Source organism: Pantherophis guttatus, chromosome 2 (assembly GCF_059756535.1).
Source record: "Pantherophis guttatus breed Tessera chromosome 2, ASM5975653v1, whole genome shotgun sequence".
In the NCBI taxonomy this organism is placed as follows: Eukaryota; Metazoa; Chordata; class Lepidosauria; order Squamata; family Colubridae; genus Pantherophis; species Pantherophis guttatus.
The window spans coordinates 276,509,694-276,521,768 of record NC_142064.1 but is presented as its reverse complement, the minus strand read 5'-3'; the positions used below and the strand labels follow the sequence as shown (position 1 = coordinate 276,521,768).

General features: G+C 45.1%; 3 protein-coding genes across 8 annotated transcripts in view; all 3 read right to left on the bottom strand.

The window, feature by feature from the left end:
• LOC132710161 (major histocompatibility complex class I-related protein 1-like) overlaps positions 1 to 12,075 on the bottom strand; it is a 28,722-nt gene that overhangs the window by 5,569 nt on the left and 11,078 nt on the right. For 3 of the 6 annotated variants that reach the window (XM_087884527.1, XM_087884529.1, XM_087884530.1), the window contains exons 3-6: positions 11,418 to 11,693; positions 9,616 to 9,897; positions 8,729 to 8,833; positions 7,419 to 8,209 (exon numbers count right to left, since the gene is read on the bottom strand). In XM_087884527.1, the coding sequence (XP_087740653.1) occupies positions 7,818 to 8,209; positions 8,729 to 8,833; positions 9,616 to 9,897; positions 11,418 to 11,693 (1,055 nt within the window). In that variant the 3' untranslated portion in view covers positions 7,419 to 7,817. Of the gene's footprint in view, positions 1 to 3,687; positions 4,539 to 5,608; positions 5,643 to 7,271; positions 7,305 to 7,418; positions 8,210 to 8,728; positions 8,834 to 9,615; positions 9,898 to 11,417; positions 11,694 to 12,075 lie in introns of those variants that run through there. The other 3 variants (XM_087884532.1, XM_087884528.1, XM_087884531.1) reach the window with 3 other exon arrangements.
• Positions 1 to 12,075, bottom strand: part of LOC148115957 (class I histocompatibility antigen, F10 alpha chain-like) — a 175,546-nt gene that overhangs the window by 153,479 nt on the left and 9,992 nt on the right. The window lies entirely within an intron of this gene.
• LOC148115956 (class I histocompatibility antigen, F10 alpha chain-like) overlaps positions 5,608 to 12,075 on the bottom strand; it is a 40,188-nt gene continuing 33,720 nt past the window's right edge. The window contains exon 6 of the mRNA XM_087884551.1: positions 5,608 to 5,642. Coding sequence (XP_087740677.1) covers positions 5,623 to 5,642 — 20 coding nt within the window. The 3' untranslated portion in view covers positions 5,608 to 5,622. The remainder of the gene's footprint in view (positions 5,643 to 12,075) is intronic.

Below are 12,075 nucleotides of genomic sequence, written 5' to 3'. Positions count from 1 at the left end.
TAGGTGTTATTTGTTCTCCATTCATATGCATTATGTAATCTTTGTATTTATTTGGTATTTGGTTTCTATTGTTTCTAATAGTTCTTTCAGGCTTGCTATGGTTATCATGCAAATATCTAGCTTCCTTTTTTGTTAATGTGTCTGTCTTTATTTTATGCTGACTATTAGTCCAAGTTTTGGTTTTGTTCTTACTTTTGTTAATATTTTGATTTTCTGTTGTTCCTTCCTCGCAAGATATCGTATCTTTACATTTATTAGGAAATATTTCATTAAGGTGCAATTTTGACCAATTGGCCTGTTCATGGAACACAGCTGTTCTGGATACTATAAATTTGTTATTACTATCAATAAATCTGTACCCTTTGGTTCCAGTTTCGTATCCCATGAATCTTAATCTCCTGGATACGTTTTCTCCCTTTCTCCTCAATTGTTTAGGTATGTGTACGTCTGCAGTGACTCCAAATATGTGCATGTGTGATAATTTGGGTTTTCTATTGTACATCACCTCATATGGTGTCTTATTCACAATACTGGACCAGGTTCTATTTTGAGTGTAATTCGAATAATGTAATGCCTCTGACCAAAATTGTTTGCCTAAACCAGCATCCTCTAATGTGCACCTAATCATGGTTTGTAGTGTGGAATTTTTCCTCTCTGCAACTCCATTTTGAAATGCAGAAAAAGGATTGGACGTGAAATGTAACATTCCTCTATCCTTTAACCATTGGGAGAATTCTTTAGACATGAACTCACATCCCCTATCTGTCATAATTTGCTTTATTCTGATATTATGTTGTGTTTCTATACGTTTGTAGAATTCCTTAAATTTCTGAAATGTTTCATCCTTGTGCTTTAATGTGTAAACAAAACCATATCGGCTGTAGTCATCCACTATTGTTAGGAAGTAACGTTTTCTATAGGTAATTGAGGGACTTAATGGACCAACTAAGTCCATATGTACCAAATCAAAAATATTGTTAGTTGATCTGTTAGATTTTTTTGGTCTGGGACTGGTTTTTAGTTTGGTGGACTTACATACTGAGCATTCCAAATAATTTTCACAATTTTTTATTTTGACACCTTCTGCGTGTTCAGTCATTTTTTGTACTACAGGAAAGCTTGCATGTCCTAACTTCCTGTGTAAGATGTGAGCACACTCATCATGAATTGGTTTACCTATTTTTGGTTTCTTTTCCTTGTATGTATTTTTGTGATCATGAGTTATTCTACACTCATCATTGTCACTGTTACTGACATTTTCATCATCTGCTTCAATACAATCTTCCATATTTGAATCAATGTTATGTAAACATCTCTCTTTAGTTATCAGATAGGGTAGACCTCCTTTTATCATTACAGTACCTACATTTGTTTTGTTCTTTTCTATAGTTGCTTTCCCCTTTGAGAAAACTATATTGATATCAGATTCTCTGCTTAATTTTATGGCACTTAGTATGTTGTGAGGTATTTCTGGGATTAATAATACCCCCTCTATTTTCCCTAGACCAGGCAAGGTCACATTTCCTTTGCCTAGTACTTGAACCTTATCTTGATTAGCTACCTTTATCACAAACTTATCTTCTATAAATGAAGATAATATACTTTTGTTGTTGGTGGTGTGATTTGTTGCACCAGAATCAATAAGCCAATTGTTATTCTCATCCTGCTGTGTTCTGGTGCTGTCTTGTTTATTTAGCCCATTCAGTGACCCAGATTTCCTCTCTTTTGAATTTTCTCTACCCCCTCTACCTTCTTTGTAATTTGGTGGGCTTCTATATTTGTGTCTATCTGTGGAAGATTGTCTGTAATTATATTTGCTCCTATATTCTGGTCTATGTCTCTCTCTTGAGACTTTGGGGCAGTCTCTTCTACTATGTTCCCTGGATCCACAATTGTAGCATCTAAAGGCCTCATTATGTTTATCTTGAAAGACTACTTTCCTAAAAGGTTTGTGGTCTGTTTGGTCACTGGATCGATTTTTTCTTGAATTGTCTTCTGCTATCAATTTGTTAGATAGACTTTCTATGGATAAATATCCCAAATTAATGGTATCTAAGTGTGACATAAAGCTATCCCATGATGGATCAAGTGAATTGATAATAACACTTTTCATTGTTTGATCTGAAATCACTTCCCCCCTCAATTGTAGCTCAGCTCTTATTTTGTTTAGATTTATCAAATGCTCACTTATAGAAACCCCTGGTTTTACTCTAGAGGAAAAGAAATCCTTAGACATTCTTGTGGTTGTAGCTACGCTATCGCTGTGAAATAGATTAAACATGCATTGAATTATTTCTGATACAGTTAGGTTTGGTTTGATGCTATGATACATTGCAGGAGACACGCTAGATATTATTATGAAAAATGCTCTATGATGTAAACAATCTATTTTTAAAGTCCAAGGTCTTCTTGGAGGGCTAGTTATAAAGAATAGTAAATTTTCTTTCATGAAAATAACCTGAAGCTGTTGATACCACTCTTGTAAATTAATGCCATCAATTCTAAGTTTTGGGAAGTCACTGGGTAAGTTACCTACATTATTCTGTCCATTACTTACAACCTGGGGCAGTCCGTGATCTCTCAAGTGCAGGAAATTACAGAACGGCATTGGGATGCTTGCAATGAGTCTGCGCGGTTCTCTGGCCAGTTCAAGTCCTTCTGGGTCGTTTACGTAGTTTCGCACATGCGCGTTGCTCATTTCTTCTTTGGTGGCGTCGTGGAAGGTTCTCTCCCTTTCAGCTCTCTCGATCCGCTCCTCCTCAGATGAGTCGGTCTCTGGCTCGGTTTTTGGGGTTCTGGTGGTGGTGACGGTTCTTTTCTTCTTTTTGTGTGCGTTGGTATTCGATTTTGTCTGTGGTGTAGGGCGAAATCGGCATGGCTCTCTGGGCTCGGGCGTCGTCGCTTTCGAAGTCAGGATGGGAGCGTGCAGGTCTTGAGTCGCCGGTTTGATTTCTTGCTTCTTCGTAGATGTCTTGATAATTTTCAGTCTTGGCCCAAAAGCAGCAAAAAGCGTTTTCATTGCTGATTTTACTTGAGATTTTGTTAAATCGTCTTCACTTTCTGATTTTGGATCATCTGAAGAGTTTGAGACTTCTTTCTCACTTTCTTCGTCTGATAGTGTTTTTCGCGCCAGAAATTTTGAACTGAGCGTTTTGATTGGCTCTGCTCCATTCTCTTTTGAAGTTCGTTGAAACCAAGATGGCTGCCATTCAAAATTTCGCGCGGGATCACATCTTTTCTTTTTAACAACTATTTTCTCAGTAGTCATCTCACTTACGATTTTTTGATCTTTGGGTTTTTCTTTAATGACGTTTTTCTCTCTCGCTGCTCCGCTGTTCTTCAGCATCTCCTGGAGGTCCGCGATGAGACTTTCATCATTCTTTTGGCTTTTTAGTATCTTTAATATCTCTGACCTGAGTTCGTTATTTTCTATTTCGATTTCTTTCTGGTCATTATTTTCACTCATTAGTTCTTCTTCTTCAGTGGTGTATTCTTCGGATTCTCTCGAAATCGCATTGGTGGATTCGTTGATCATCTCTTGATCAGTTTCTATTTCTTTGCTGTAGGCCCTGGTGTTGGGCCTATCTTTCTTGGACATTTTTAATTACTTATTGAGTCAATTAACCATCCTCTGCTACCAGCTTGTTGCAATATTTTCAGGATCAGACTCAATAAAGATAATAGGAGTTAAAGCTTTAAATATATTTCTTTTAATTATGATAGGCATTCTATATTCACTGAATATTCAAGGTAGAAGCGATGAGAATGGTGAGGGTGGCTCCTTATATATACAAGGGGTGGAGCTAGGAATGGGAGTGGTAAGTTATGAATACATTAAAGTCCAAAGAATAAGTTAACCTCTGATGTTCCATATATACATTATTTACACATTGGAGAATAAGGCATTTACATCTGACACTTTTCCTTAGGTTTTTAATTAGGAACTTTACCAACTATGGGCTATGGGCCCTTCTCTAAAACCTGTTAATCAGCAGAAGCCTATTAAAGGTCACCAAAAATAACAACATAGTTGCTACAAGCTATATTACAAAGCTATTTACAAGCTATACAAGGCAATTTGTTGTAGTGGTTACCAGGCTAGAAAGAGACTGTGAGTTTAAATCCCGCCTTAGCCACGAAAGACGGCTTGGGTGGGCCAGTCATTCTCTCTGACCCCAACCCACTTCCCAGGGTGGTTGTTGTGGGGGAAATAGGAGGAGAAGGTGTGTTAGATATCTTCAATGCCTTCAGCAGGATACAAATAAATAAAAAATAAAATAATATCTACTAATTCCAGTTTGAATCCTTTTGATTCCACAATTATAAACACGTAAGATGTTCTTTTCTCCTCGGTTCCTCAATCCTAATACAAAAGGTTACTGATCCAATGATAAAAGCGATGGTGAAAGACCCCAAATGCATCCTGGTTCCAAGCATGCAGGACGGGCCTGAAGGGTTCCTGAGAGTCCGGCCTAATTCAGGGGAAGGTCGGTCCCATCTTCTCTCCTCTCTCCTCATGCTGGGACTGTCCACTCGTGCTGCAAAGAGAGGGAAGAAGCAGGCAGGGTCAGTCTGGGAGGGAGCCCAGAGGAAGAATCCCACCACCCAGGCTGTGGGATCAGCACCAATCTGCCCAGCTGATCCCACTCCTGAGAACTGCTGCTTCCTCAAGAGAGGGATCTGCTGGGTGGGATATTCCAAGGTAGAAAGAAGGGAGAGGCAGGGCTGGGACTGGCTCTGAGACAGCTGAGAACCTGCCCCACAAGTTACATAAAATCAATGTCCCCCCCTCAAATATAGGAATCCAATACTAGTCTGTGTTGCTCCCGGAGATCTACGGATCCTTATCTTCCCCCTATGTCTTCCTTCAGCATCTGGAGGGAGGGATCCCCAGAGGGCTGGAAGGAGTGGAGAGAAGCCCCTTCTCCATCCATGACTGCAAGACCCACAAGAAGCCCCTCATCTGCCCCTCTTTCCCTCCTGCACTGGGGACCCCCCAGTCCTGTTAGGATATTAAGTTTAGGAGCTGGAACAGGTTAAGTGTGCAATGGGCAGTAGTTGATTGGTTGAACTGGCTTCTGCATGAGGCAATCCACGCTGTGATTGGTTGCTGTGGGTATAAAGGGGGAGTTTCCCTTTTTCCCGCCTTTTTCGTCTGTGTGTTCCGTGTGCCTTTTGATTTACCTCAAGATGTTCCTGTCTTCCTGACTATCTTGTCTGCTGCAACTATAAATCTTAAATACTTTTATATATCTAACCTACAAGTTTGTCTCAGTGTCTTTTGACTTCATCTGGACAGCTGCTACGTCCTTCCTTGACAAATCTCCTCTCTGCAGCTCTCTGAGCCTCCTGATCCAAGACAGTCAGATCCCAAAAGGAGCCACAGTCTGGCCTTGCAGGAGAAGAGTTTGGGGGCAGGCAGAGCCCCCCCCCTTCCCAGAGCCCCTCTGGATCTCCCCCAAATTCCTTCCCTTCCAGCCTTTGAGATGAATAGGAGAGAGAAGAGGGATTTCCCAAAGCACCTTCACCATCTGTTGGCCCTTGGACCTCAAAGCCCTCATTCTCCTCTCTCCCTCCTCCCCACACAGACCCCCGTGGGGCCACTCACCTGCGAGTGGGCTGCTAAATGGCCTGGTTCCTCCCTGCATTGGAGAGACAGACACAGAGTGAGAGGATAGGATAGGATAGGATAGGATAGGATAGGATAGGATAGGATAGGATAGGATAGGATAGGATAGGATAGGATAGGATAGGGACAGGGACAGGGACAGGGACAGGGACAGGGACAGGAATAGCTTTGTCCTGATCCTCTCTCTCTTCACCATTAAACCTCTGCAGCTTCACAAACTTCTCAGAGGACATAAAGCTTTTTATTAATTTAGTAATTAAACTTCCATCCCACCTATCTCATTAAGGTGACTCTAGGCAGCTCACAGTAAAATTCAATAAAATGGCATGTAGAATATTTAAAACAATCAATAAAAACCAGATTCCCCCATCAGATTATGTTGCCATTGCTCCAACAAGAAGATCACGTCCAGTGTGTGACTGCTGTCTCAAGTCGGACCCAGGACGATCTGGGAGAGGCTCACAGACCCCATGGAGGCCATGAACCCCTGGGCTGCTTCTGAGGCCAAACCCAGGGATGGCAGATTGAAGTCTCCCAGGACCAGAATCCTGGGCAAGTCCATGGCAATCCTGAGGTGGCCCCCAGAAACTGAGGCAGGGAGGTGGCCATGCAGCAGGGAGGCTGGTACAGTAGCAACAAGCCCATCATGTCAGCCCAGAGTCAGAAACAGGGAGTCATAACCAGAATCGTGGGGTGGGAGCATCCTGAGTGCCAGAAGAGATTCTCAGATGACCACTGTAAACCCACCAATCCTGGCTGGGATCTCGTTGGGGCCAAACCCTAAACCCAGCTGGGCACATCTCTGAAAGAGGGAATCTCCCCCCACCCCCTTCCACAATCAGTCAGGTCTCAGCTATGCCAGCAGAAGCGTCTCTGGGGATCATGACATTGCTGGAAGTTTCCCTATTTCGCTTCAAAGAATTGAGGGCAATTCCCTCCAAAGGGGGTCAAGGCTCCACCATGCAGACTCTGGGCTGCCTCCTCTGCCTGAATCCAACAGGGAGAGTTTCCCTTCTCCTCTGCAGGATGAACCAGTGCAAGGAAAGTGAATTTTGTGACACCCGGCCGGCTTTCATGCCTAAGGTGGGACCAGAACTCATGGTCTCGCCTGGTGCCCTCACCACTAGGCCAAAGTGGGTGCAATTATTCTTATTATTCCACCAGAACCAGACACATAGGGTGTCAGGTTTCGATGCTATCTCAAAATAAATGAACTTCCAAACTGCCGATCTTTAAGGAAATTTTCTCTTTATTCGAGCACAGCAACCTGATCCTGACTCTTCGCGGTCAGTACTGACCTTTGCCCCCCAATCCCTCCCTTTCTGATCCCCAATTCTCTGCTTCTCATTGGCTATCTTCCAAGTCACTCTCCTGATTCCTTATTCGTCAGATCACAGGAATGTCTCCCCCCTCCCCATCTCCGAGGAGACCGAATCTTCAAAGGGATTTAGCAGGCAAAAGTTCAGGCTTCTCCTCCCTTTTCTATGTCAGTGCTGACATAGGGAGGATGAATTGGGGGGGGGGCTGCTTAAAAAAATAGGAGCCTTTCCCTCTTTTCATTTCCGCATCCATCTCTCCAAAGTCTTGCAAAGGGGCAGAATGGCTCATGCAGCAGCAGGAGCAGCAGCTCCCTCCGACTCACCCTGGTCTGAACTGTTGGATCCTTTGTCTCTTGCTGGAAAAGAAAGAAAGAAAAAGGGGGTGAGGAGGTCTCTCTCTAAGCTTATAGGTGGGGCAGCTCAGCTCTTTCTGACTCCAGCTCCCTCCCTCCCTCCCTCCCTCCCTCCCTTTCTCTCTCGCACACCTTCAAAGACCCACAAATAAAAGAGGTAAAAGAGCAGCCCCGTAAAAGTAAAAATGAAAAATGAAAGTCAAAAGAAAAGATGAATGAAAAATGATGGAAATGACTGTACATGTAAATGTGTTTATGAAAAATAAAAATAAAAAACTTTATAAGAAAAAAAAAGACCCACAAATAACATGGAGAGAGTTTGAACCAAACTGCTTTGGCTAAAAGCCATAAGAAAGGCATAATAAATTCTTAAAATTTATATTTATATCACACAAAACCAGAAGGCAGAGCTGACCTAAAAAGCTACAGATGGAGCCAAAGTTTCTTTTTGTAACCAGTTTGTGCTTAGTGAGCCATGGGGAGATCCAGCTGGCATCCCACAAAGCTCCTCTTCTCTCAAAATGGCCCCTTGTCATCCCTAATTTTATGGAGCTTCTGATTCTCTTTTGGCCAGGCCTTTCGTTTCTGCCTACTTGGGAAACAGAGCAATTTCTCAGTCAGAGGGACTTTCCACCAGCCAGATCTTCTCATCTTCTTGAAGGTTCCTTCTCCCAGATGTTTCTCCCTGAAGACTCCACTTCCAAGAACAATCTGGCTGTAATGAAAAGGGAGCCCATCTTCCCCAGCCTGGTTCTTAGGGTGAAGAGGAAGATAGCACACAGAAACATACATACACACATCCCTCTCAACCAATACTGACTCTGTGGTTCCTGCTCTAAATTGGAGATTACATGGAAAGAGGACAAAACACTCACTGGGTGCTGCATTGTAGCTATCTTGACGTCTCTCTGCAAGGATAAAAATCAGTGAAAGCTCAAAAGAATCCACCGGAGATCATCCAAACTCTCCCTCCATAGGAGGAAGAACCCCAGGAGATACTTCACAGTCACTTTGTCCCATCAACAAAGACAGAAAGATCTTCAAAATACAAATGTATCTCCTGATTTGCCCAAAAGAGAGAGCTGCTGCCTCTGAGGTGGATGGAGGGGAATTGGGGGAAGCAGCAGAAGCAACTGGGAGGGGAGGAAGATTTTCATGGAAATCCTTCTCTGCTGCTCTTTGAACAAAGCTTTTGAAAAGGACGGAACTGCGATGCCTCTTCCCAGGTCAGGAGAAGACAGGACTGCCTGAATCTCAGATTCAGTCTGAGTCGAGACTGGAGTCCCAGCAAGAGGCTGAGATCTCAGATGCTCCCCAAGAGGGCTGGGAAAACAGGACAGAAGGAAGCCCAGAAGAAGCTCCCCAAAGGGAGAGACTTGAGAGGAATCTCCCCATCTTCCCCCAATCATCCAAAAAAGAATACTTACTGCGAAAGTAAATAAAAGCCAAAATCCCAACAATCACAATCACGGCAAGTACAGCCATTACGCAGCCAATGATGAGCCCCAGGTTGGATTTTGAATTGGTTGGTTCTGAATTGGGAGAAAGAGCAGATCATTGAAGAAGAACCCCAAACAATCTTCCCAATCAGGGAAGAAGAGACCTAAAGAAATGAAAGCTGGAAATACCCCAAATTAAAAACTCCATGGGCTCTTTCTCTTATGAGCATATACAGAACCCCTTGAGAGAGGGATTTTTTCCTTGGGTTTTATGCTGAGCCTCAGGAATTCACACATCATATCATACAATAATGTGCAACTTCTTTCTTAGAGCAGCCACACAGGGTGACCTTTTGACCTTTAAAGCAGGAAATCCTGTTAGTCTCTAATGGGAAAAAAACTCAGACTTTGGTACTTTCTTTTCTGACTCCTGAAGCATCAGTCCAGCTACTCTCTGCATTTCCTGAACTCAGCTGCAGTTCATCCGTTTTAATCAGAATTTGCCTTCAGAAAAGGGGCTGCCAGACTCCTGATTCTTCTACTTTAGGAACTGTAAACAAAATCAAATCTCTTTCTGGGGCTCAGCGTAACTGCTGCTTTTCTGCTGACAGCAAGAAACAGGGAAGGCCTAAGAGAGGATTTAAGGGCATTTCATCAGGATCGATCCAATATTGTGATGGGATTCTGTAGTTTCCATCACCTGAAGCCAATTCTATGGTCTGGTCCCTGCAGCTTCACCAACCTCAAACACTGGAAAAATCAATGACTCATAGGTTAGCTTTGCTCACATCTGGACACAGCTGGGGTCAGATTTCTCTCCCACAACCCTCCAATCTGCCAAAGAGCCCAGCCTTCTCCTCCCTGCAGCCTCTCACCCTTCAGGGCCATGTCCAGAGGATCCTGCAGGCCATCGTGCTCCACGTGGCAGCGATAGCGGTCTCTCTCTTTGGGGTCGATCCGGACACTGAGCCAGTAGTGGTAGGTCCCATCTGCATTGGGGGCCAGAGACCCATGGAAGGTGTCCTGCAGCCAAACCTCCCCATCCCTCTTCCAGGAGGCATCGATCTCCTTGGGGTAGAAGCCATCCAGGCGGCAGACGTGCGTCTCCATCCCATCATCCACCTCCGTCCTGCTGCTCACCGTCACCTTTGGGGTCTCTGCAGAAACGGCACCCCCAGAATTAACTCTGAGCCCCTCCAGAGCCTGGAAGGTAGCTGAGAAACTTGGAGGGGCAGGAAAATCTCCCCCCACTTAGTTTTAATCCAAAGATTTACATTCCACACTTGCAGTGTCTCCAAGTGTTTTAGGAAATGCTCCAAATCTGGAAAATGCTCAACCACAAGAACTCCTGATTTTGAGTCCTTCCCAGAGGGACTCAGCCTGAAAAGCATCCGGCAGAAAATTGAGGATCCAAGGAAATTCCTTTCTGACTGCTTTTAACTCTGACTGATCCTGGGCTGCTCCCTTCAGGGGAGGGATAGTGGAGATGCTCTTCTCTTCTGCTCTCCTGAATCTGAGGCTCCTCCAGGCCTCTTTCCAAGGGACACAGCCACAATTTTAAGAGGAAGAGAGATCAAAGGGAATCTCACACTGATCAATTTGGAAAAGAGGTTTTGTCTCTGAAAAGGGGGGGGGGCAGAGAGAGATGCCAATGGAAAAAGGAAGAGGGTCTTCCCCAGGCAGGGAGGGGCTGTTGGCAATCATGGGGGGGGATTCCCCCATTGATCCTAATCTCATCCAGCTGATCCTGGAGGGATCAAGGACCCCAGGGGGGGAAGGGGTAGACCTAGGGGAGAAGGGTGGTCTAAATGGTAAATTAATAAAAAATCCTAGGAAAAGATTACAATGTGAGCCCCCCTGGGGCATGAGGGGGTGTTCCTGAAGGTGGGGAGAGGGTTGTTTTGAGAAAGGCTCACTGAGAATTGTGGGAACCTGTTTGAGGCTTAAGAGAAAGGTTGACAGAAACTTTGCTCCCCCCCCCATCGCCCTGGAAAGAAAGGAACCCTTCATCCAGGGCCTTCTTTGCCCAAGTGGGGGCACTGATAACGTCTTATTAACAAAGCCTGACTAGGTGGCTCAGTGGCTAAGACACTGAGCTCCTCGATCAGAAAGGTCAGTTTAGCAGTTCAAATCCCTAGCACAGGTCTCCTGCGTGAGCAGGGGGTTGGACTAGATGACCTCCAAGGTCCCTTCCAACTCTATTACTGTTACTGTTAATGGTAGAAGTGGAGCCCTCTAGCGGTGGGGGTGGGAGGTGCACCATCAGGTGCAAGGCAGGGAGGGAGCCGCCTATGGGATGTGGGGAGAAGCAGAGTTAATGGGGGGAAATTAAAGGTGCCCACCACTCTCAACTACAGTTTGGCTAATGAGGGTTTCATTGAATAGCCCCAAATGGTTGCCTCATTGTGGGCAGCGAACAGGACACCCTTAAGTGATTGTCCTGCCTGAATCACCCAGACAGCTGCCAGGCAGAGTCTGCATTTCCTGGTCCATTGAATGGCTGCCTGGCAATGCGAACCAAACAGGGCTTCCCGTGTCCTGCAAGAGGGGCTGGAAGGGGAGGAGGAGGATTCCCACCAGGGCAAACAGACTAAAGACTAGGGACCCAAAGTGGCAGAATGTATACAAGAGATTCAGCCATAAAGGAGGAAAGTTCATCCTGGATCCAGATGCTCACCTGTCCTCAGCAGCGTCTCATTCCCGTAAGACACATATTTCTTTAGCCACTCGATGCAGATTTTCTCCAAATAGGCCTTATGTCCCTGATTCTTTCTTGGAATAGCATCCCATTTCCTCTGGGTGATCTGGGCCTGGGGGTCGGGAGCCACCCAGGTGAGGGTCTCCTTGTCAAAGGTGATGAAGGTCCTCCCTTCGTAGCCATATTGTTCAATCCCTACTTTGCTCCCGTCTCTCCGGAGTTCACAGCCAAACATCCTCTGGAATGTGTGCAGGCCTAAAAAACAGACAGGAGGATGGTTTCAAGAGTCCTGAAGACAGACAGGGCTGCCTCCCGCCCTGCAGGGACTTTGACACAGGCACTGACACCCCCATTTCCTCCCTAGCATTCAAGGGAAAGAAATCCCCCATCACTAACGGCTCTCCTCCCCTCCCTCCACCTGCCTCCCTGCATTCCAACCCTTCCCCACCCCAGGAGAGAGTCCCTGAACTTCCCAAGGAGAAGAAGCTGGAAAAGCCAGCAGAGAATCCCAAGGGAGACTGAGAAAAGAAAGAGTGGCAAAAGAAACGGAGGGACAGAGATCCTTCCATCTTTCCTTCTGCCGTTCCTCGGGGGTGGGGGGGGGGAGGAAGGGATCCCAAAGAGGGAACAGTTGCCT